General features: G+C 34.2%; 1 protein-coding gene across 4 annotated transcripts; it reads right to left on the bottom strand.

Moving 5' to 3' along the window:
• Nucleotides 1-195: 195 nt before the first annotated feature.
• Nucleotides 196-23,462, bottom strand: LOC123194649 (nuclear pore complex protein NUP205). 4 transcript variants are annotated; one of them, XM_044607974.1, is made up of 46 exons: nucleotides 23,165-23,462; nucleotides 22,983-23,078; nucleotides 21,413-21,487; nucleotides 21,207-21,311; nucleotides 20,995-21,105; nucleotides 19,992-20,151; nucleotides 19,343-19,428; nucleotides 19,110-19,232; nucleotides 18,790-19,017; nucleotides 18,156-18,245; nucleotides 16,880-17,038; nucleotides 16,342-16,458; nucleotides 16,039-16,245; nucleotides 15,611-15,712; nucleotides 15,343-15,486; nucleotides 13,787-13,917; nucleotides 13,571-13,690; nucleotides 13,179-13,296; nucleotides 11,953-12,150; nucleotides 11,085-11,203; nucleotides 10,844-10,994; nucleotides 10,644-10,756; nucleotides 10,476-10,557; nucleotides 10,248-10,334; nucleotides 10,043-10,120; nucleotides 9,386-9,577; nucleotides 8,170-8,262; nucleotides 7,986-8,099; nucleotides 7,711-7,881; nucleotides 7,524-7,579; nucleotides 7,374-7,446; nucleotides 7,101-7,291; nucleotides 6,892-7,018; nucleotides 6,707-6,784; nucleotides 5,629-5,793; nucleotides 4,976-5,140; nucleotides 4,756-4,893; nucleotides 3,698-3,841; nucleotides 3,340-3,462; nucleotides 3,136-3,231; nucleotides 2,883-3,020; nucleotides 2,681-2,781; nucleotides 1,538-1,657; nucleotides 1,187-1,319; nucleotides 486-599; nucleotides 196-280 (listed from the first exon to the last, which is right to left on the bottom strand). In XM_044607974.1, the coding sequence occupies exons 1-45, from the start codon at nucleotides 23,303-23,305 to the stop codon at nucleotides 519-521; spliced, it is 5,640 nt and encodes a 1,879-aa protein (XP_044463909.1). In that variant the 5' UTR covers nucleotides 23,306-23,462; the 3' UTR covers nucleotides 196-280; nucleotides 486-518. The 4 variants fall into 4 exon arrangements, with proteins under 4 accessions (XP_044463909.1, XP_044463910.1, XP_044463908.1 ...); XM_044607975.1 differs by having other exon boundaries at nucleotides 196-239; XM_044607973.1 differs by having other exon boundaries at nucleotides 196-599.
• Between the last annotated feature and the right edge of the window lie 554 nt (nucleotides 23,463-24,016).

Genomic DNA, 24,016 nt, shown 5'->3' with positions numbered 1-24,016 from the left:
TTAAATTAGAATCAAAATTAGTAAGATGACAAAAACATTATCGCCATCAACCCATCCGCCTCCATCACCCAGTCTTAAATCACCACATAGAATCTCCACAATTATACCCAACATCGTCTAGCACCAACCTTTTCTTAATCATTCCAGGATCCAAAACGCAGGAATTTAAATTTTAGATTGACAAATAGACAGCCTTCATCAATGTTCTCACGGTTCAGGTAACTCTTAAATCATGAAGCCTACATAGATATTGAATATCAATACATCTTTGCCTCTGGCTCTGCAACGTGCAACAATTTCTTAAAAATTCATAGATGTGCACTATCATACACATCCCATCCATATTACAATGACCAAATCAAAGAGATGGCAGAGAAATGATTAATAAAAAAAAAAAATCCTGCTTGTAAAATGCAGGAAATTGAATCTATAAAACTGAAAAAGTAAATTACAGATCACATTATAGAGGTAGGATTATTACATACCCTTGATAAATTCTACATTGCTTGCTACTTTCATCATGTCAACTTTTGTATGGTGATTTCCTTAAGTGAAGTAACTACTCTGCGGAATACCTTAACATTGTGGCCAACTTTATCCTGAAAAGAATAAATATATATATATATATATCACAGAGAGGACTAAAAGCAGTTGGTGCCACCAAAAAGAAATCTCAGTGTCCGCATAATCCCAACCATTATTTAAAATTGGTTCGAGTTTTAACTTGACCAATAATTGTTTTGAGTAAAGTACCTAGCTAAAAAACTACTGATAATCAACTGATCGCCTAAATAAGACCAAATCTGCAAATCAAATTGAAAGGGAGAATATGTTCAAAACAGTGTCAGTCTTGTTTCTACATGAAGAACAGGTGAGAGGATCCTGTGTCCATTTGACTTTTACAAAATGATAGATTGTTATTAAATTCATTGCAGATCCATGGTCATCCAGTAGAAGGAAATAATGGAAAGAAAAAAGACTCGAGTTTCATGCCTTAACCACTTTATAATCCAATTCCTATGATTTTAATTTCCTTCAAACAAATTAGAACTCAAATCCCAGCAATCACCAGCCATACTCTTCCAAAATTATAATGCCTGGAAGATGTGGCTTAGTACTTGAGTAGCAACAAGAAGGAAAAAGAAAACCATTATGCAACAAAAGAAAGACCCAGGAAATAACGTACCTCACTAAGTAATTCAAGCCGTTCTAAGGTTGGAATTAACTTTCCACAGAACATACTAATGTCCTGTCCCAAGTCAGACTTGGCACCGTATGTTATCATTTTCATAGTTCCACTGCTATCAGATACAACAGAACTGCCAATAAAAAGAAAAATTAACAGCTCGAAAATAACTTCAGCACAACATGACATCAAAGCAACAATTAATTTACCAATGAAGCCACAATTCACAGATAAAGCGGCTACCCAAATTACAAATGTTAAAGGTAAAGAGTATTTAGCACCATAAATACAAAATAGGAGGACCTCAACCCGTGAAAAGAAGGAAGAGAGGAAATGTGAATGGAAACATACCTGTCCTGAAAATGGATGTGAATGATATTCAATATATGCTCCACAAGAGGGAGTAATAAGGTGATTAGCTGATCCCTATTACCAACAAACTGGCACATTTCCACCATTGCAACATATCTCCTGAAAAGTAGAGTATCACAAAACAAAAATTCATGTCAACATAAGACATGTGCAACAACTAAGCAGTTGTTCATGTACGCTTTTGATTTAAGGTGAAGCAATGGCAAAATAAGTATAGTTGGATATTGGCAAAGAAGGAAGAAATGAATGTCTTACAGAAAAAATGAAAATGAGGCATAGTCACTTGACCAAAAGGGAAAAGAATGGTTCGTTACAAATGGGAATTCCACCGTAGAATTTAAAACAGATGGCAGCTTGAAAAGATAGAAACAAAGCTAATGGAGTGGACTGTCAGAAGATTTTTGCACGTGGCAAAAATGAATATTGTAAATCTTTATATCACTCACTGCTCATTTTTGGTTGGGATCTATAACAATTTGATGTGAAGAATGTATCTCTTCATGGAGACTCAAAAGGAGAAGTGTACATGGAGATACCGCCAGAATTTGATGGAAATAACAAGTTAGACAATGTCTGCAAGCTCGAAAAGCATCATATGGATTACACAAGTCCCCTCATGTTTTGTTTGGACGATCACTGAGGTCATAATTCAACTTGGCTACAGACAATAATTATTCAGGTAAAGAAAAATCACTGCATTGCTAGTTTACATTTATTATCAATGAAATCAAGTGAAAAAAGTTTCATTTTTCAACAAAACCAGACTTGTAATGCTTTGACATCATTCAAACCTGCAGGAATGATGCTTTGAACTCACTCTCAAGAAATTCACAAAAATACAATGGTAAATGGTAGATCAGTTACCAAATACAAAGTTAGCATAAACTTGTTTCCTCATAAACTCAACATAAATAAATAAATAATAATAAGACCCACAATGCAAAAAGCTTATGCTCATAAGTGTCTAAGAACAATATTTAAACTATACTTGAGCTTGATCACATCAACATGTACAACCATATAACTATTGCGAATAAGAGACTCCAACACAAAGACCATTTGGTCAAATCCAACCCCACACTAAATTAGCACATAATCCAAGTTCTAAGTTAAAGTGAATACCTTTTCTGTATGTCATCAGATGATGAAGCATAATCTTGTCGGACGCACATATTAATAACTTCGTCTACCTCCTGTCTTGATAGTTCATTTATGTCCCGAATCTGCAAAATAATAAAAGTAAGTACCATTAACACTTCATTATATTACCATATGAAGTGAAAACAAAACAATTTTCTTCAGCTGCTCTGCAATCATATTTCACCTTATTAAGCAGTAAAGATTTTTCTTCAGCGGCTCTTTCTAGAACAGTTGTCACATAATTAAGAAGAGAACCAAGCGAATTCAATGTGGGCTGTTGCAGTCCAGAATGGGCATTGTAATCACCAGCACCATCTGAAACCTACAATAAGGCATGTAGGGCAGGTAAAGAAATAAAATTCTATCTATTAAGCATGATAATTCCAGGTTATTGTAAAAGCTAATGGTTCTCCAATTTAAGCTTCCTATATGCCCACCTGCAACCTTAGTGATTTCTTTGTCACCAGAAAATATAAATAGGAGCTTAGACTGAAGCATAACCGAAATGTGTTCAACTCTGACCTCCTCTGATCCTATTCAGCAAAAAGTAAAGAAGAGTAAAGAAATTAAACCACCATTGGGTATAATTTGATTCTATATAATATAACTCCATTTGTGCTTAAAACAAAACATGAGCATACCTCAGGAGCTCTAACTGATCGAGGGTACATTGAACTCTCCAGATCACTAGAGAAAAGCACATGCATAATAGCAAACAGACCTTGAACAAAGCCATATTCATCATTTTCCTCATAAGGCCAAACCTACAGAATATTATAAAGATTTTAATATAACAAATAAGGGGTTGAAAAACATGCCTCCATATTAATGACTAAATGACTTAAAAAATAAAAAGAACGAAAGATATAATTGTCAATATAATTATATTAACAATTTAAATTATCAAAACTAGCCAGGTCTTAGAGGCAGAACAGACAGTGCATTGGACACCACAAACATTAAGCCATTAAGCTCAGAACACTCAGGAATGGCACTTACCTTGGTAAGTATACCAACAACAAGATTAATCTGCTCCATTATCAATTCATCACCCCCAAAAACATTTTCTTGAAGAACTTGATCAAATAGTAATTGATGTCCTTTGACAAACTCAATGACTTCACGAACAATTTTATTCTTTACCTGCCAAAAGCAAATAAAAAGATGAAGAAAACTAGGATCTTAGGAGAAATAACAGAAAAGATGTACAACAAAAGGGATATAAAGTTTAGTTTTACGACAGAAATTTTATTAAATTCAACAATCTATATTTCCGATGTCACATTTGAAATAAGTTTGTGACTGAACAAGAACATTCAGGAGAGCTTTTAGTAGACTTGACGGCTCTTCTAAAGATTGTTGATACATAATAATTATTATGGTGCTCCATACAAAGAAAATGACAAATATTTTGAGGCTGTTAGGTTTCATGTTGGCAAAATGTTCTTAATTTCTGAGTTAATATAACACCAAAAACCTGTTCAACATACACCCTCTGAAAATATTTCTAGAAAACAATTTAATATCGGACTTTTAATAGATGTAAAACAGAAAATAATGAAAACATATTAACATAGTTTCTCCATCTTCAAAGATTCATTTCCTAAACCAGAAAACAATTCAGAGTTGATTAATTTTTTTAATATATAAACTTCAATTTAAATTTCTAAATGATTGAATAATTGTTTAATAAAATTATACTTTGTGATTTTCAAAAAATTCTACTTAATATATTCATTGTTTTCATATTAATTTCTTGAATTAATTTTTTAATTCATTTTACCAGAAACAAAGTTCATAAAATAGTTAAAACAGTGGGAAGCCCTTTTGGGTCTTCATCGTATCAAGCACTCATGTTTTCCAATCACCAATTTGATTAAGGGTTTCACAGAGTAGGATCCAAACCCTACTAATTTGAACTAGGTCAAACTAGTGAAAGGGCAGGAGAGAACCCGTTGAAACAGCAGTCAAAAATCCAGGGTAGGAGCAGAGTAACCCATACACTGATGATGATAAGTTGAAGAGTTGCAGTATGGTCTAACAATAAGAAGACCAACCTCAAAAAAATCAGAAGTATCAACCAATGACGTGAGAGAAAACACCAATCTCAACATAGGAGTTACAATCATCCGTTGCTTGTCAATGTCCTTGGCTAAATCCCTTCGGAGCTTTGTGTCAACTCGTCTTAAACTTCCCTGGTTGATCATGTGGCTTTATATATTCAAATTACATGTGAATCAAACATAGGACTATTGAGCATAATGACAGTTTTTTCACCTGCAATTTTACAGCTCTGCATGAAGAAATATGCTCCAGAGTTCCCATTGAAAATAGAACCTGGGCACCAGATTTCCCATACTTCTGACTGATTCTCAAAAGCAATGCAAGTTCAGCCTCAAGAGTACATGCTCGCTGCAACAAGTCTAAAGAATGCCTGCCATCCTAAATCAGAATATCATTATAAGTAAGATGAATATACCTGCACCCAAAAGAAAATCTAAAAGACAACAATGAATGGCAAACTTATCGCAGATTTACAAAGTAGGCAAAAAAGATAATCCACATCCAATGATACAATACAAGACACACTTTGACCCTACACATGACTTTGAGAAAAAATGGTCCTTGAAAAACAGGAAGGAGGACTGAATAAGCTATGTTTCCATTTCCTAGTATAAATCTATGAAATAAGTGAACACTCCTATCCTCTTTCTGCTTGCTCTGTGCAGGCAACAATTGAAAGATTACTTTCCTGAAACTTGACAGTGATCATATATATTAAGACCTGCACTATAATCATCCTATAAAGATATTCCAAAATGGTTGCTAGCAATTACAACAAGATGTACCATCTTGTCCTTTAGAATCTAATTCACATGTCACTTTTTGCAAAAGCAATTTTGAGAAAATAAGCTGGAAAAAATAACTACCTGATAGGAAACATTACTGATATTTGTTAAGCAGGACCTTAAAAAACCCCTACTTTGAAGTTGGCTTAAGAAATACTTGTTATGATCAATACAAATCAGTGCATCCAGAACATAGAGAGAGATTGTCTTCCCAGGTTCACTGCCTTGAGTTGCATCTTTTATTACCTGAAGCATTGAAATTATACAAAGGAGAAGGTGAAGATTCTCTTAAAACTACCAAGAAATCAAAATTGCACAACACAAGATTGATGACAACGGTATCATTTTTTGAGACAGGAGTTACATGAAAAAATAAGTGTATAAGTCTTATAAACAATAAAATTTTCATCACAAAAAAAAAAAAAAGTAGAAAAGAAGATATGTGAATTAGACATTCGATTACTAGAATTAAATAAAAAAGACATCCAAAAAAAAAAAGTTGGCACAAGACAATGCATTTGCCATGTCTGATCATGAAAATGAAAACGGAAGACAAGCACCTCCATTCTTTCTCCCCTTAAAGGTGAAAAATCTTTTGACAAGAACTGAGCAGTAAGAGCGCAGCTCTGAACTAAGCTTACACTGGTCACAAGACTTAACCAACAATGCAAAGAGATGGGACCATGTGCACAAATATTAATATAAGAGAGAAATATTAAGTTTAAATGAAGGAATGATGCTTATACTTATATCATGTAACAGAACAAGAAAAAATATTCATGAACTGTAAATTATCTGTAGTACAACAGAAAAAGGATATCAGATATGTACAAATGACCTTAGTAACAAAGAGTCTCATAATAAATAATTAGTAGATAAAATCAAATATTAACATTAAAAGAACTGAATAAGAATGCAATAGTTTGAGGTAAATTTTTGTTATTATTTGCCATGATCCTTTAAATGTGAACATAATCAAATTTACTCAAATATAAAAAATTTCAAGTTTCATTATACCATTTTTTAACTTTGTGGTGTGAGTGCAGGCTTATAATATACTGCACCTGGGCCTAACCTGGGCAAGCCTGACCCAGGCATGGGGTTTTCAAATCTTGATTTGATATTGTGTATTAAATGAATGAAGAAGAGATATACACACCAAATCCAAGATGGCTTGAGCCTCTTTCCTTAATATAGAGAAATTGGCATGAGCTAGTTCAGCTTGTTCTTTATCAATCTGGGGGAAAATAACAAGATAATTTTCAATTGAAACCTTTCTTCCATCAAACGAAAACTTGTAAATGAAAATGAAATAACTGCTCAAAGGTCTCAGAAACACCATGCCTTCTGGAGATCCAGATCTTCACCATCTTGTTCATCAAGTAACAAAAACTGCAAAACTGTTGTTGGAACATCTGGAGCAAGCATGTGTTGACAATACTGGAAATAGCTAAGAAGCAAGGCATATTGGCTGAATGCAGAATGATAAATGGTGGTCAGGTGGATCTATAAAAGTAAAGCAAGCCAGAAACAGAGCAACACTTAAAGTATACCGTCTCCTCAAGGCTTCAGACGATTCATGCCTCAAAATTGACATGATTAGCTTAAACAAAAGAGAGTGACAAGCACCATTTGACAATTGTTTCACCATGATAACATCAAGAAATGTAACACTGTCAGCATTTAATCCACTTGGGCTTAAAAACCTTTCATCACGGAGTTTAGCCATGCATGTAAGGGCAACCTAGCAGCAAGCAGACTTACCAAGTTAATCAAGATAAATAGCAAAAAAGGGAAACACTCCAAAATGGTTGGATAAGTACTACCTGGCACGATATAAATGCCATCCTTAATGAACAGTCCGGAGAAGCAGAAGCACCAAGGGATGAATCAAGAATTCTGTCAATGACCATATAAAACAGTTAGCTAATTCTCCTAATAGAGAATGAAATATATTAATAATGATGGGGGCTCACTGATATAAGATTTCAGATCTGCTTCCAAGCAAAGATATCCGTCTAGATACAGAGACCTACAAAAGATATTATGGGGGACAAATGGCATGATAAAGGTTGTTCATATTATGTATCAAATGTCTAAACGAAATTAAAAGATTTGTAGAATAAATACTATAAACTATATGACTAAAAAAAATAAATTAACCTCAACAATCTGAGACCATCCTATTAACATATGAAGTTGGGCAGCTTGTTCCTCCAGGTTCTTGTTGTACTTCCATCCCCATCTCAACAACTGTTGAATTGTCTCCCTAACATCATTTAGCTCTCCTTCACTGCCAAAGTTACTCAACTGGGGATAAACAGAATTGAATTTCTGAAACAACAGAGCAATATCAGTAGCAGCATCTCCCTTCTGAAGTTTCAAGGGGGCAAGTTAAATTCCTGCTTTTGGGTAACTCTAAAGCAAATAAAACAAACCTTCCATAATTTGTCACTGAATGAAGCAAGGTCAATCAGACGATCGCCCCGCTCCGAATAGTAGTAGATACCACCCTTTTCCGAAGTTGCTGGATTCTCAAGTATGTCTTCTGCCTATAAATCAATTTTAGTCAAATACACAATAATAGGGCATACAAATCGTGATCAGTCACTAGAGTCTTACCAGCGAATCATATTTTGCACTGGAAACAATCTGTGAAAGCTTCACAGCAGTATCTGGAGATCTGAATTGGACAACTTCAAGCAACTCTAAAACCTGAATATGATCCCAAAATAAAAATTGTCAATTTACAGCAACAAAAGTAGAAATCTGGAATACCCATAAAAAACAATCCACATGGAAAATTGTGAGGCAAATTATATTTATTATAGTCATGATACTGCCTACGGAACAGAAAAGATTGCATAAAGCATAATACAGTCACAGCATAGAGTACAGGACTGGCATGATATAAGTTGGCTATTGTTGGAAATCTTGGGCTCTTTTAAATTTGGAATGTGGATCAACATCTTTATTAATTATAGACTATAACATGTTTTGAGTTCTAATTGTTAATATGACTTAACCCAATTTAACTTGGATAGCCATTACATCATATATCCTTTCATTTTTCTTTTTCTTCCCAATGTAGGACTTACATATTCAAACAGCTATATCTATAAATAGCATTGAGTCACTAATAAGCACTTGTGTGACACACAGAAAGAGAAGGAGCAACCCCACCGATAAAGAAATCTAAAATAAATTAGTCCTTAAATGCAGGGGCATAGCCAAAATTTTACTTGAGTGGGCTGAAACATGAAAAATGAGCTTTAATATACAAATCTCTGAATATTAAAAACAGCTTATTGTTTGAAAAAGACATAACATCATACTACTAATATATATATTTGTATGTATGTGTGTGTATATATAAGACAGAAAAATATATATCAAGATTTCAAATACAAAGAACAAAAAATTTTCCTAAATACTTAAGACAACCTAAACTTGATATTGTTTTTAATTTTTTAAATTCTACTTAAAAAGGATAAGCTTTGCTATTTTACAAAGTAATAAAAGAGAAGGATAAATAAAATTAAACTATGCAAAAGTTTTGAAATATAGAAAAGAGTGTAAACGCTTTGCGAACCCTTAATTATAAACATCTTGTGCCACTTCAAATGAAAAAAAAAAATTGCATGTTCAACACTGTAAACTTATTTACAAAGGTAAATAAGTCAACAAAGAATCAGTACTTTTATGCGTGCATGTAATATAGACGGATGTCCTAATATCCTATAAAGAGCCACTTCCAGGCCAACGGGTCTGCCCCTGCCTGAATATTACAGGAAAAAACAAGAATGGTGGATAGTACCCTTCAAGGTACAGAGAATACCTTGCTCTTACTGATGGTTCTGGTTCCACTAGGATTTGGGAAAGGGGAAGAGATAGCATGATCAGCCTTATCATCAATAAAGTCCAGCCCAAATAGATGAGCAAGGATGATCTGGCATGTCTCTTGGTGAGAAGAGCTACTCCCATAACCAGCATGCAGTTCAATCGCTAAAAGCTTTAGTAGCCATGCTCTCTAAAGAAGGTAAGAGACAGAAAATTGACATGAATGAAATTTATATAATTTTAAACAACATAACAAAATGTCAATACTTAGTCTATGGATCAGACATGAAAGCAGCATACTACAACAGTTTGAATATTGCACCATCAAATAAAATGAGAACACAATGTGCGCTGGAATTCCCAAGGCATCAAGAAAATTCACAGAAGTTTCGCATACAAATCTAGAATACATGCACCAACTACAGTTCAATGTCCTTAAAGTCTTAGATCCTAGTCATTTTAATAAGAGAGACAATATACACATAATTATATCCCAATACCAAGAACAATATCACTTCTAATTCCTCTACTTCTATGTGCTATGCAAACATGTAAACACAAAGTAAAATTAACTCCTGTAGACTCTGACTGCTAAAATGTCAGCACACAGTTTGCATGAGCCACAAAAACAGATGAGAATGATATAAGATGTCACCTGATGGAGGGAACTGATGCGAAGCGCCTGGTTACTATTTCGTTTAGGGAGTGAAGCTACACCGACAGTATCAAGGTGCTGTTACATAATGGTAAAAGGATTTTAAGAAACAAAAGCAACAAGAGAAAAACTATTATAAAGGTATCCACTGTATCAGCAGTCAACTTAAGGATTTCAAAGCTTCAAATCACAGGGCATACTTTACCTTAACAAAAAACTGATACTTTCTATTACTCAACATATCCATGGTAGGAGCACATGTTAATGGATCCAAGCACAAGTCATAGAGCAGCTGCATAAGGCAACCAGTGAAAATCTCTCTACATTAACAGAGAAGAGACCCAGAATAAACGAAACATGTGAAACCTCGAAAACTAGGATTCTTATTTAAAAAGCCAAAAAATGGAAGTAAAACTGATCAAGTAGACCTAACCTGAAAACCAAATTCATGAAGTAATGCATTCACATCTGGTTTTGAAAGCTTGTCCAATATTTCAAGGATAATCTTCAAGCAACTGCAGATGACATAATATAAGCTCAACTGAACATACAAACTTTGATAAAGATATATGTTAACGTATACAGTTAAAACCAACTAAACCTGTAATGAAACTTTGGCTGCAAGAGAGTCCGTTCAATAGGTGTATCAAGATCAAATTTGAGCAGTAAATGTGTAATATTTGGAGCCGGCCTACTGACGTTATCAATGAGAAGCTGCAAAAAAAGTATCAAGTATACATGAGCATCAATGATAATTCTTGCTATCATTTTTTGCAACCTAAAAGACACATAGAAGCAGACCTGCATTATGAGAACCCCTGGATCCTCACCACTGTTCTCTACAATTTGACTCTCTTCAGATCTTAACTCAAGGCAGGCTGCATAATCCTCCACCAAACTGCTTGCTGCATTGTATTTTAGCAGTAATTGTACTAGCCCAACCATGCGAGAACTGTTGCCCAAAGTAGTATTAAACATACAGGACCAAAAGTAATAACTAAATGACACTAATAAATGTCGGTGAACGGTACAGAAGAGATACCTCAGTACACTCATGATTTTGATGGAGCACTGCTGAATTTTTGGTGAAAAACCATATCTTACATACTCCAACAAAGCTACAATTTGATTATGATCTTGAGAGAGTATAACATCCAAAGGCTACACAAAACAAGACCAAGTAATGAGAATTTCATCAAAGGTAATTATATGATTATTTCACTCCGAAGATACCTTCTCAGTCATTATGTGATGCTTTTCCAGATCAACTTTGAGTTACATGTTGATGCCTAAAGATCAGACATAATTATGCAACTTCTATGATTTCCAACTATCCCGAAGATCAAAACAAGAAAAGGGAAGTCTGTCTAAGGTATTTTTCCTTTATGAGAAACTGAATAGAATATTTTATCAACAGCAAAAAGAAAGGTGGGGAAAAAAAAAAAAAAGAAAGAAAGGTGAACAGCAGTCCATTTAGTAACCAAAACTAGCCTTTTGTGGATAATACAGAACAAGGTTTAAATCCTTTCATTTAGAACAAGTGAACAGCATATGGAAACTTCAAGAAACTTAAACGTGTACCACATATGCTGACACTAGATTACTCAGAACTTAAAGAACAAGCTTATAAATTGAAATACATGGCACAAATAAAAGCACACATGCTGACACTTGATGTTTCACTCAGAACTTCAAGAACAAAAATCACAGCTCAAGTCTCCCTTCTAACTCTAAATGAAAATGCTGCGCTTTGTACAGACAATAAAATGGTCCATCAAAATATAAATGCATGTTTATCAATCTTCATGTAAATAGTCAAACAAGTCTAATGAGACAAAGCTTCAGACTTAAATAAATACCACAAAATATGAATAAGTTTAGCAAACAATCAAGCAAAGGAAATTAATTACCTGGTATAAAGGACGCCAGAAATCGGACACAAGTAAATCCTTCTCAAAGACAAGGATAATAATTTCCAAAGACAGTTGCACAGCCTTTTCTAAAAGTGGCCCGTATGCTTGATTAGTCCGTTCAGTAATTACTGAATTGACTCCAGTTTGTAGAATACCCATAATATTACGGAAAATAGTTTTGCCACTCATGAAATCCTGCCAAAAAAACACTGGATAAAGTAAGGAGAATGTTGAATTATCAGCACAACAGTGAGTTAGACAATGCAATGTCCACTTGTCGGTAAACAAAATATACAACCCTGAGAGGCAATCACTGGAAGTATATACATTTTCCCTCAAGGGAATAAAGAAAATTGGGGCATTGACCTTAGAAAGCACAAAAATGGGCTTTACTTTCGACCCAATTTATTGAAAACATGGACCAGACTAGTATATTGGATATGCAAAATATAAGCTATCAGCTTCTATACCCTAACATATAAGTCATTCTCTGTACATGGGATATAATATATATATATATATATATATATATATATATATATTGTCCAATGAGGATGGAACCCCAGAACTCTTGGTTGAAACCAAGGGTGCAAGGGTTATACAATTAAATAAATAAACCCAATTTGTTCATTGTTTGATGGCGACCACTAATAATATATGAGGTTATACTTGAAGGCTAAATCAATACATCTACAATACAATGTCAAATAGTCCATGTACGTTATTCTACTTTGGGATAGTGAAAGATAAAAATGGCTAATAACATTAGCAAATGCCATTTGTTCCTACAGAAAATTAAAAATCTGATGACTGACACAAAGTCATATTAAAAAATTGTACCAAAGTCATTGTTGAAGAGGAGCATCATATTCAGGAAAGGAAAAAAGAAATTACCAGCTATAAAAGAAATATAAACAATTGACTAGTAAATTTAGAGAACCACCATAATGAATTCTGACAGTGTTGTGCAACCAAATTTAGAAAAGCATATAATACACATCACAGATTCAAAGAATTATAATTAATCAACATTAAGCAAAAGAAATCTGCGATCCTAATTACTACCATCAGCAGACATAGCTGTAGCAAATGACACCAAAATAATAAGTCTGAAACAAGCATTCTAGAGAAAAAAAAATTAAGTACTTATATCACAAGCATAAAATGGCTCTGAATTAATTCTGTAAAAGAAGAAATAAACCATTAAAATGAGAAACACATACTTTTAGCAACTCTAACACAGGGAGCTGCATCTGAAGCGAAGATGGCTGCATTATAGCTGACGATTGTTCAACAACACTATCAATATCCTCCTCTTGAATGTCATACATGTTCAGCACCCTGCCAAATAAATAAGGAGGCTAATTTCTAAACCTTTGTATTCAACATAATGAGAATACTAAATACAATTCTAGTTCAGAGTCAAGTCGGTCCAATAGTACTGAAAGATATTCTCATATTCATATCTCCTTACATATGTGCCTGGGTTATCACACAAAGAAAAGCCGAAATTTTCCAAATTTTAAGGGAGATAATAAGAGCTCACAATTAAATTGAGCAGTAGTTCAAAATCACAGAAAAACCTATCCACATTAGAACCGTCGTATATACTCACATATGAAAATGCTTAAGACAAGCAACAACCAGTTGCCATCTCTCACAAGGATCTGCATATGCTCTTTGCGGGAATGGCCCAAATACATGATCATATATGAACCTGAAGATGCCAACAAATCTGCAAATAAAATAACAAAGTGATCCCCCAATCTAAAATATGCAAAGGAAAGTAAACAAGCAGACTAAAAAGCACTAATATACCAAAAACCAATACCTACGCCCTCTGTCGCTCACATCTTTCTCTTCAGCGATTAGTACATTTAAGAGATTAAGGAAAGATATCGTTGAAGGATACTGCTCTCTCCTTGATTCTATTTCATTCAGCTCAAATTGCATATCATAAACCTGTCAATTGCAGGACATGACGTGATTGCTCTTGTTCATTGCAAATAGAGTGAGTGGTATTACATGTCAAAATTTCTACTAAGCCTAAGCATCTTGAATTGGTCTGCTAAAGCACAAGCAAATAACTCCTTGATATCAGCAACACTATCTAAACTGTATTTTTTGCCATCAACAAATTTAGCTTACATCAAATGCCATAACAAGAGGTATTAACACCATCATTTATACAATTAATGGCATGTATAATATTAAGAAGAAAACTTATCATCGCATATTGTTGCTTACAAGCAATAGAAACAATGAAAAGAGAATGGAATTGAAAGTACACTGATAAACAGTAGATAGATAGCAAGAGAAAAATACGGTGTCTAACTTACCCAAAAAAAACTGTACCTTGATATTGAAAGGCAATAATCAGTGATTGGTAATGGACTAAGACTGAAGTGATGCCAAAAGAATAAATGAAGGAGAAAAAGTGAAGCACTACATACTTCATTGCCAAAAAGCCAGAAAAGAAGCAAAATTCCAAAATAAAAGCTACCATATAGCTTATATTTTGAAACCCAACTAGAAAAATAACTTTAATTGATTGAAACATGAACTCATTAAATGACTTTAATTGATTGAAAAATAATGCAGAATCACAAAGGAAATCCCAGCATTTTTCTTATATGTAATGTTATATGGACAGTCCAGCATTTTCCATGGCTTGTGGACAAGTAATATTCACTTGAACCATTTCATCTGGTATAAGCTAAAGCCAGTTACAACAAACTCCAGTATGGTTAATAATTAAAAATTACATTTGATCTCTAAACAAGTGTACTACAGAAGACACAATATACTCAGCAATCAACACACATAAAGACAAATATAAATGCATGACAAAACAAATGATAAAGTTATTCTTATTTTGTGGAGCATCTACTATTTCGCTTTATACAGATTACTCTTGCTTTCCACTCCACATCATATAGCAGAAGTTCAAGTAAATAATCTGCTGCCCCACAACACCCCCCCCCCCCCCTTCTCCTTCCCGCCTTTTTGGGATCCAAAAGTTAATTTTAGCATTATCTAGAACCCAAGAGTCTGAGGATGCATGCAACCTCCTTAAACAAACTTGTAGCAGTCTCAGTTCAAAACAACCACACTTGATAACAGGACAGCAATGAGTTTAAAGTCGATAATATGAACACTTCAAAACACCCCACCAAGCAACAAGCAGATGTAACATACCATAAACAAACTCAAATAATCTTAATCAAGACATGTTAATAGAAAACAAAAATTAAATAGGAGCACCAACACTGATAAAAAAAATTAGCAAGAGGAAAGTATGTCAAACCTGACACCTTACAAGTAATAGGCACCATACAAATTAAATATCATACCAATTATTAAAATTTAAAAAAAAAAAACACTAACCTGCCCAGGCATTGGCTGTGCAGAGTTCCCGACATTCGTTCCAACGACCACAGGTAGATCATAACGTTCAAGGTAGCTCCAAATAGCATCCTTTTGAACTGGAGAAACATGTACAAACGCAGCTATTGCATTCCGTAGAGCACCCTGTGGAAGCATGTTAAATTTTTATTAAAGAAAAGCACAGAAATTTTCTATGGAAGCTTCTAATCCAAAGTAGAAGCTGCATAAGCGACAAAAGAATGTTCTCAGCATTGACACAGCCATCAACCTTCAAATATGGAGGCACATTTTCATAACTAAGAAGCTTAAATAGTGGTTCAATATCAAGAAACCAGTTCTTCCTTTCAACAGGATTTCCATTTTCCATAACCTGCAGAACATGACAAACAAGAAAAAACTGATTATTCCTTTAAATTGAAAAGGAGATATGGGTAGAAGTGAGTATACTAACTACACTTGAAAATTAAAGACATTTAGATCAAATGGAAACTTATCATGACGAAACGAAAAAGGAAATAGGGAAAAAACAGAAAGAAAAAGTTTCTTGCAATATGGTATAGGCCACAGGAGAAAGAAAGAGACAACATCACCAACCCATTATACATAAACAGACAAGATTTTTAGTGGATGAGCAGACTAAAAATTAATACATCCTCATCCTCAGAAGAATCAACTTTACAGGGAAAGACAAGTAACCTTCTGAAGGACATTCAAATATGCAACAAGTGCTTTTGCATCCCCTTCCTGAAACTCTGGTAACATGGCCCCAGAAGTTTGAAGGGACTGTTTGAACTTTTCATCATAAATTGACAAGCAATCAAACAAAGTTCTCCACCCAACAGAGCGGAATGACTTTCCCTGGAGTAATTCATAAACCTTTGATGCACCTTCTTGACTTGAAGCCTGTAAAGAAAATTGCATCACAATTAAAAAAAAAACATGCGTGACTTCAGTTAGCAGCTACAAACATGCACACACATATAATTACATTTCACCTACCAAGGTACTCAGCATTTTTAAGAAAGCCACCAGTGTTTGAAAATTTGTATGATCCTCTCCAGCAAAAATCACAAATGTCCACAGGACATCATTCCCAGAAACCAGCTCCGGTTCCTTCTGAATTTATTACAGTAATCAGGCCGTCAAAGCAAAGTAAACAAATGATGCAGGAAAACTGCTTGTTGCAAAAAAAAAAAAAAAAAAAATTCTACAATATGGATTATGATTAATAAAGAATCCTTAGTCATCTTGATCATCTACTAAAATCCCCATCCAATTATTAAACATAGACATAAATAAAACCGAAGTTGCAGCATATGTAATGGGGAGCTTAACTAAAGTATTGAACAACAGACAACAAGTTCAATTGATGCAGAGGTTAAACAGCACAGCAGAAAATAGAGTTAGTCATTAAATACAGGGAAAAACAGATAAGATGCTTTAGCCAAGCAATGTTATAGGCTCAAAACAATTAATAAGCTGAAAATTAGGTTCAGCCAATAGTAGTAACAATTACACTGTCAAACAAACAACAAACCTGATAAATTTCACTAACGAATTCCAAGAGAGAGACAAATGGCAAGGCGCCTGTTTCAATAGCCTGTTGAGAAAGTACATTGCTATCATGAACATCATGTGATCCAGCTATTCGATATGAATTAAGCACAGTCATAGCTTTCTCCTTTGATTCCTTAACCTGTAATAAAGTATCAGAAAAAACTTTGTCAAGGTAAGACTGATGACCATGCATGATAAACCTCTTCGTCGCCAAACTACAAAACCAGAGTATCATTTGCAAACAAGAAGGTTTGGTTAAAGGCAGTGCATGCTTTTTATAAACTTTAATAGAAAAAATTTGTCTTGCACTCAAATTTCCCAGAGTAATTCCCCACGGATTATGACTTCAACAAACCAGCGTGGCCATAGACATAGGGCTACTTGTTCTATAATTGGAAAATAAAAAAATGAATGCAGTGTTGACAGTGGGTTAAGTCTTACTAAATTATCATAATGATGTCCCTCACAGTCTTGAAAAAGGAGCATTTAACATGAGTATTTGCATGGGCAAGGCAAGTGTGGGGTTTAGTACACATAATTACCGAAAAAAAAAAACAATAAAAATTTTCTGAAGCAAATCTTTTAATAAGGAAGCGGAATGGAAAAGCAATACATGTTTCCCAAACAAGAATAATTGGTGTTTCGATGTCTTCACCCAAAAAAGTCATTTTCTTGAACTGCAGTACCGGAACACATTCATGGCTAAAATACTTAAGGGTAAAGGTTCCAAGTGGTCAGTGCTTTATGTGCAAAGCAAGCTGTGATACTACATATGGTTTATTAATAAGCTTCAGTCCTTCTGATCAGCCAACTTCAGGAGTTGATTCCACAAACTTCTAGGAGGTGAATCAGAGGAAGAGGATGCAAAAGTCATATTAAGAGGATCTGAGTTATAAACACATGCAATCCACATATAGGATAAACCATGAAAGTTAAAACCCAACTGCATAAGAGCAAAATTTGGGCAGGCAACCAATGACACAAAACCTTGTATCAGTTGATGGGTCCAAGCACAAACAAGGACAGAACAAAGAAAACAACTACATTTAACTTTTTTAAAAACCGCAAGTAAACCCCAAATATTGCAAAGAACAATAGAATAAACATGGCACTTGCTCAATAAGCAGTACAGAAACTGACAGATTATGGGGTAATTTAGTAATAATCATTTGCTAGATTTGTTATATGTACCTTCAAAACAATTTGTTTCAGAGTATCATTACCAAAAGTGCAAGAACCAGAAAATTTCAACTGACCTTGTCCCTGGCAAGTGGATGAGATAGGAAACAAGTAATCAGCTTGTGCAAATACGCATTATACATATAGACAATGTCTTCATCATCATTCTGTACATTATAAACAGACAGAAGCCTTATAATTTGCCAAAAACAAAGCAATTATTACAATTAACATCATTTCCACCATGTTACTGAGAAAAGAAAAGAAAACATCTTTCCTAATTGAGAAACAACAACCCTCGATGGACAAACCAGAGTGCATTGGTTTATTTTAAAATTTCAAAAAAAAAATTTTAAAGATGCAACTAAATAAACAAAAACATAAAAGCTTAATAATTACAAGTATCCAATGAAGATAAGTGCTTTAATATTCTAGATTAGAAATTTAGTAACAGGGGCTTGCGATAGAAGGATCAAGAAATCACAAAAAGAAGAATGATATCAAAGCTCAGATAGATGCATTCTCCAGAAGTTTTCAAGTGCTAGGTTCAATTTACATGTTTCACATGTGAAATGGAGATAACAGCTCCAGTGGTGATATCTAAAAATTTCAGTAACTGTTGGTGATGCAAAGAAAACATCTGCCTTGAAGTGTAAATATAAAATTTCCTTATCACTATTTAGAAGAGTAAAAAAAAAAATTGAAACAAACCTGATAGGCTGCAGTTCGAAGAACTTTATCCAGAAAGAACTGGAAAATGTTATTTGAGAAAACAGTTTCCAGAGAAGACCTTATAGGAACCAAGTCATTAGATGAGACACTTGAAACTGTGTCCCTTGCAGCATTGTCATCATTAGTCAACATCAAATGTACTACCCAAGCTAGCCTTACGCAGCCAACAAAACTCTCCACAATTGGATCACTTCCCGCAGCCATCAACTATAGAATAAAAAGCAACACCAACTTAAAAATCATCACCAAGCCAAAAAGTTTGTTGAAAACGGGTGAAAACACCAATCAATTTATCTTACAATTTCATGAAATTCTTTCCTAAAAGAAGCATCACAAGACAGAAGAGATAATCTATCAGGAACTGCACTGAGAGCATCTGATATCAAAGTGATGACAAGAGAGAAGAGAAGACTAAAGGTAATCTGCATAGGAAAAACCAGAAGATAAAATGAAGTTATAGTTGAAAACATGGAAAAACTGTATACAACAATCAATCAGCACTAACAACTACGGAAACAAAACAGAGGCATACCTGATGCTTTAAGGTGTCATTGCTCTCATTAAGTTCTGCAGCACTGTCTTTTAAAGCAGAGAAGGCATCCTTTACATCTTTTTGATCTGCAAGGGGCAATTTGTACCATCTTATCAGGAAAAGCACAATCCATTGTTTGGTTTTCCTCTGGCAGAACAGACTAAATCTCAATCACATATACCATTGAATCTTGGCTTCATACAACAAAACAGTATATGACAACATCAATATACTCAATCTGTGACATCTTATATCAGCTTTGAGTCCTAGCGCTTCAATAAGGAAAAAATGTAAATTTCCACAAAAATCCAGTGGCTCCTTTATCATGTTGAAAATTTCATAAAAGGTAATTACAAATAAATAATTTTACACCACTGTGATGTACACAAAAGTGTCCCTTAACCAGTGTAGGACCAATTAGAATAATCAAGGAGACTAAACTCATCATGCTCCAAGAATAACTGTGGTAGATGACTTCAAAATTGACAAATGAAGTGGCCAGCAACATCCCAAATATCACAAAATAAATAAATAAATCATATTTTGAAATTGTTGAGGGCGGTTCTATCAAATTAAAAACTGGCAAAATATAAACATTCACCATGCACAGCAGTAAACATATGACTCAAGAAAATATTTTGCAACTTACTTGGTCGCACAACTAAAACAGAAAGGACAAGACAATGTCCCAGAATTAGCCTTTCCCTACAAACCACAGCTCTCCGCTCAACAAGAGCACCTCTAGAATCAAGAACATAGCGCTCACAGAGGGGCCCACCTAAACCAGCAGGTTCTTCCCGATTGAGTTCCTTAAACACACAAAAAAAAAAGGAAATCCATGTCAAATGGAACGGAGAAATTGCTGTCAACCCCAGTAATATGAAGCCAAACTGAAAGTGGGTTCTTATGTTTCAACATTTTGAGTCTTATGGTGAAGCAGGAACACACATTTTAATGATCTAAAGATAAACCTGCAAAATCAAAACAACCCTTAAATGCAGTACAAGTTTTACAAGATCAAAAAATTTTGGTACATGATAGCTTAAAAGTTGGCAAATAAGTTGCTTCCACAAGTATATATCTTCATAATCACAAATATTGAAATTTATTAAATCAAATACAACATAAACAACAAACTTTCAGCCATCAGCCAAACCATAAAAGATGTAGACAAGCCTTCCATGCCCTCATCACTTAGCTCCATGATTAACATTTGAAATAATTTTTTCACGAAAATAGTAATAGTAGTAGCAATAATAATAATAAGAAGAAGAAGAAGAATAAAGGAAGTATTGAGACATCATCATGGTTATTAAGGTAGAAAGTTGTTTAAATACTAAATTCAAAACATAGTCCAGAAACTGACAATTTGATCAAATATAAATGCAGAGAAGTTCCTCCGGTCACATATAAATTTAGACATAACCAGAAGATAAATAATTGAGTGAATTATTATTCAAATACTCAATACTTTTCGGTTGAATAGCCAAAACAAAATGAATCTAGGAATTTTATAAGGATTTTCTGTTCCAAAGGAATGGCCTCTGACATGAAAAGATCTTGGTTCAAAAGCAATAAAAATAAGCTACTCAGAAACAAATCACTGCATACTCAAAGCATAATATAAAAGAAAGCACAATAGAGGTTCAAACCTTGATAAGGAAAATCAACCGCTGTCTAAGCCCAGCATTGATAAGATTTTCAAGAAAGTTTAGAATTTCAGCCACAATATCTTCTTCAAGTCCCTGATCAAGCACAACAGCCTGCAAAGCAGCAGTGTAAATTCTTACAAGAGAAAGATGAAGAGATAAAGTTCCAACTGACTAGAATATTGACAACACAGAGAACAAGCAGAGGGGGCTACCCTTAGTAGTACATAGAGTGCAGTTATCAGATCTCGTCTCTCAGTGTACCAGAGTCCTGATGCAAGGCGTAGAACTTCCAATGGCCCTCGTCCCATAAAACCCCACTACAAATAAAAGGAAAAATGAAAACATAACTGTGATCATTATACCAATATATGAAATGAATTTTTAAAATTAAAAAACATAAGGATCACCAGCAACCAACCTCTTGATTCGCAGAAACAAGCAAACGAACACAATCTATTTCATTGAGATGCAGGTCATCACTCAATTTTGATGCCTACAATCAACAATTCACTGAGCATCAGATGAAAAATGGTAATGTAGATAATGGAGAAAGTAGGATCTAATATTTTAAGTCTACAACATGGTTACCTCCAGAAGGAATAACAATATCATGCAACATGAGGAAATATTGCACATAATCCAGCAAATGATATCAAAGAACAGGACCAAACTTTCATGAATGAAGCAATTAATACAACTTAAGAAAGTTGGTGACACTGATATCATAAAACTCAAAAATCAAACTAAACAAAATAAACAAGAAAGCAAAGTATGTTCCCATAAGAAAAATTTCTGCATTGAATAATTAGCAAATGAAACTATGAAACCTGAAATAAATATGAAGTTATAAACATTGAACTAACAACAAAATTTACTGTCAAACAAAAGGGGGCCAACCTTGAGAATAAATTAAATTTCAAAAACTCAACAACAGAGGTCAGTATATAGGGTGACCAAGTACAATGATTTAGTTTAGAGATCAGCTGCAAGACCAGAGACTGAGTTTATCACAGAAACTTTTTTCTTGATAAGAAACCAGAAATTTTATTAAATATCTAGAGAAAGAAAAGCAAGTGAACCAGCAGTCCACAGAAAAAAAATCATAAAAGAGATCATTATAATTAAGTGCCTCCTGGTGAATGAATTATTATATCTCCAATAACAAGCATTTCAACAAAGAAATCATGTCAATAAATTACTGCCGTGATAAAACCATGAAGATAGTACGTGTAGATTTATACCTCAGAACTGAATTATTTTTTTCTTGATGATACCGTTCAGTAATAAATTTCCATAATGAGGCTATACTGAAGCAATTTCTTTATCCAATGATATTTTAGCCAAATGAACACCATAATGGCAAATCCTTCAGTAAATTTCTTTCATTTAGTTTAAAAACTCTAACTACATATTGGCATAAAAGCACTCTTTTGTACAAAAAAGGAAAATAGAAGGCAATGGTCATTAATAACCACTCTACCTAGATATTACTACAGCAATCACAATAGGTGCCAACATCAAACCAGCGAGCATAAAACATTCCTTGGCTTGTGAACGATTCTCTGGAATTGTAAACAGAGGAATCTCTCATTTAATCATCTACGTTTTTAAATTTTTAATGTATTAACGAGCTATTAGTGAAAAACATTGAAATGTTGCTACAACCTAAATCCAATGCATGGAATTATGCAGGAATCGAATGCAAATAGACAAGCTACTGCAAAGGACACTAAACAAGCCAAAATTACATACAAACAGATTCCCACATCATCGAAAAACAAGCAGGATCAATAAGAAACTGTAATGTAATGTGGGGGATTAATCTGTACAATAAACAGCAATCTCAAACCAAATTGGATGAACAATGAAGTAAATCAAATAAAAATTAAAATTCAAGAAAACATTTCTCTACTTAAAAATGCAAGTGGCTTGAAACCGATAACTAAAGAAAATAAAACACACAAAAGTTATATACAAAGTGAGCTTACAATCTGAACATCCTGATCGTCAAGGGATATTGGTGGCGAATCCGGAAGTCTAACTTCTCTAAACTGTAACTGCGCTCGGTCCGAAGGCTTCGGCGGCTAAAACACAAAACAAAAAAGAAAAAGTATATCACTTAAGAGGACATTGGAAGGGAGGCGAGAAAAATGAAAGAATAAAAATGTACCGGATAAGAGAGAAGGGACTGGAAAGATGGTAAAGCGTTGCGAAGGGCGTGAATGAGCTCGATCCGCTGGGTTGGCGATGGAGGTGAAGCGCCGAGGAGAGTGGATTCAATGATAGAGAGGAGTTGCTTAGGGGACACCATTTGTTAATTTCTGGTACTCAACGAACTGAAACCCTAAGGAAAAGAAGAAATCATAGACACTGGAGAATTGGGGGACAAAATGGGCGGGAAATGTGCGGGGAGCGTAGAGTTGTGTAAAACCCTGTATAAGCCCTAATTATAAGCCAATTTCAATTCTACTGTATTTACTCAAGAGACCCCTATATGTAGTGGAGACTGGACGGGAAAGCGCTGCCTCAAATGGGTGCGCGCGGAAAAGTATACAAACGACGTCGTTAGATAGATCAAATAATTTCCACCAACCTGTTTTGAAATACGAAGATTTAATTGCCACCACTGTTTTTTTCTTAATACAGAAGCGTCCAGGCATTTTAGACTTTTACCAAAATTGACCCAGTAAAATTTTCACATTCAAACTCGACTTTAACTAATCAACATTTCATCCCATTTACTAATTTGGTAAAAGATTGAAGAAGAGAAAAGATGAGAGCCCATGAATATTGAAGATAAGAAAACTTTGATATTTAATTTCACTTATTTTAAAAAATAAAAAACATGGACAAGTTACCAATAATTCAAAAATTGGATGCACAAAATACAAATAATTTAATTTCAGGAAAAAGTAATAATGGCCAAAAATATATTGTCTACCCAAGATTTGCTGAAATGACAAATTCTTATTTATCCTTTAAGTTTTAAAAAGTTAAATATTCACTTGTCATTTACTTATAT

This window comes from Mangifera indica, chromosome 13 (assembly GCF_011075055.1).
Source record: "Mangifera indica cultivar Alphonso chromosome 13, CATAS_Mindica_2.1, whole genome shotgun sequence".
In the NCBI taxonomy this organism is placed as follows: Eukaryota; Viridiplantae; Streptophyta; class Magnoliopsida; order Sapindales; family Anacardiaceae; genus Mangifera; species Mangifera indica.
Note: the sequence above shows the minus strand (reverse complement) of the source record. Positions and strands in the feature narration are given on the sequence as shown.

Bases quoted from the DNA above. Each gene is read 5' to 3' on its own strand.
- LOC123194649 (XM_044607973.1), bottom strand. From the start codon at position 23,305: ATGGTGTCCCCTAAGCAACTCCTCTCTATCATTGAATCCACTCTCCTC. The intron at 13,691-13,786 runs GTATTGGTTTTT...TTTTATTTGCAG, and splicing joins GTGAGCGACAGAGGGCGTAG to ATTTGTTGGCATCTTCAGGT. The intron at 3,463-3,697 runs GTAAGTGCCATT...AATATTCTGTAG, and splicing joins TTGTTGGTATACTTACCAAG to GTTTGGCCTTATGAGGAAAA.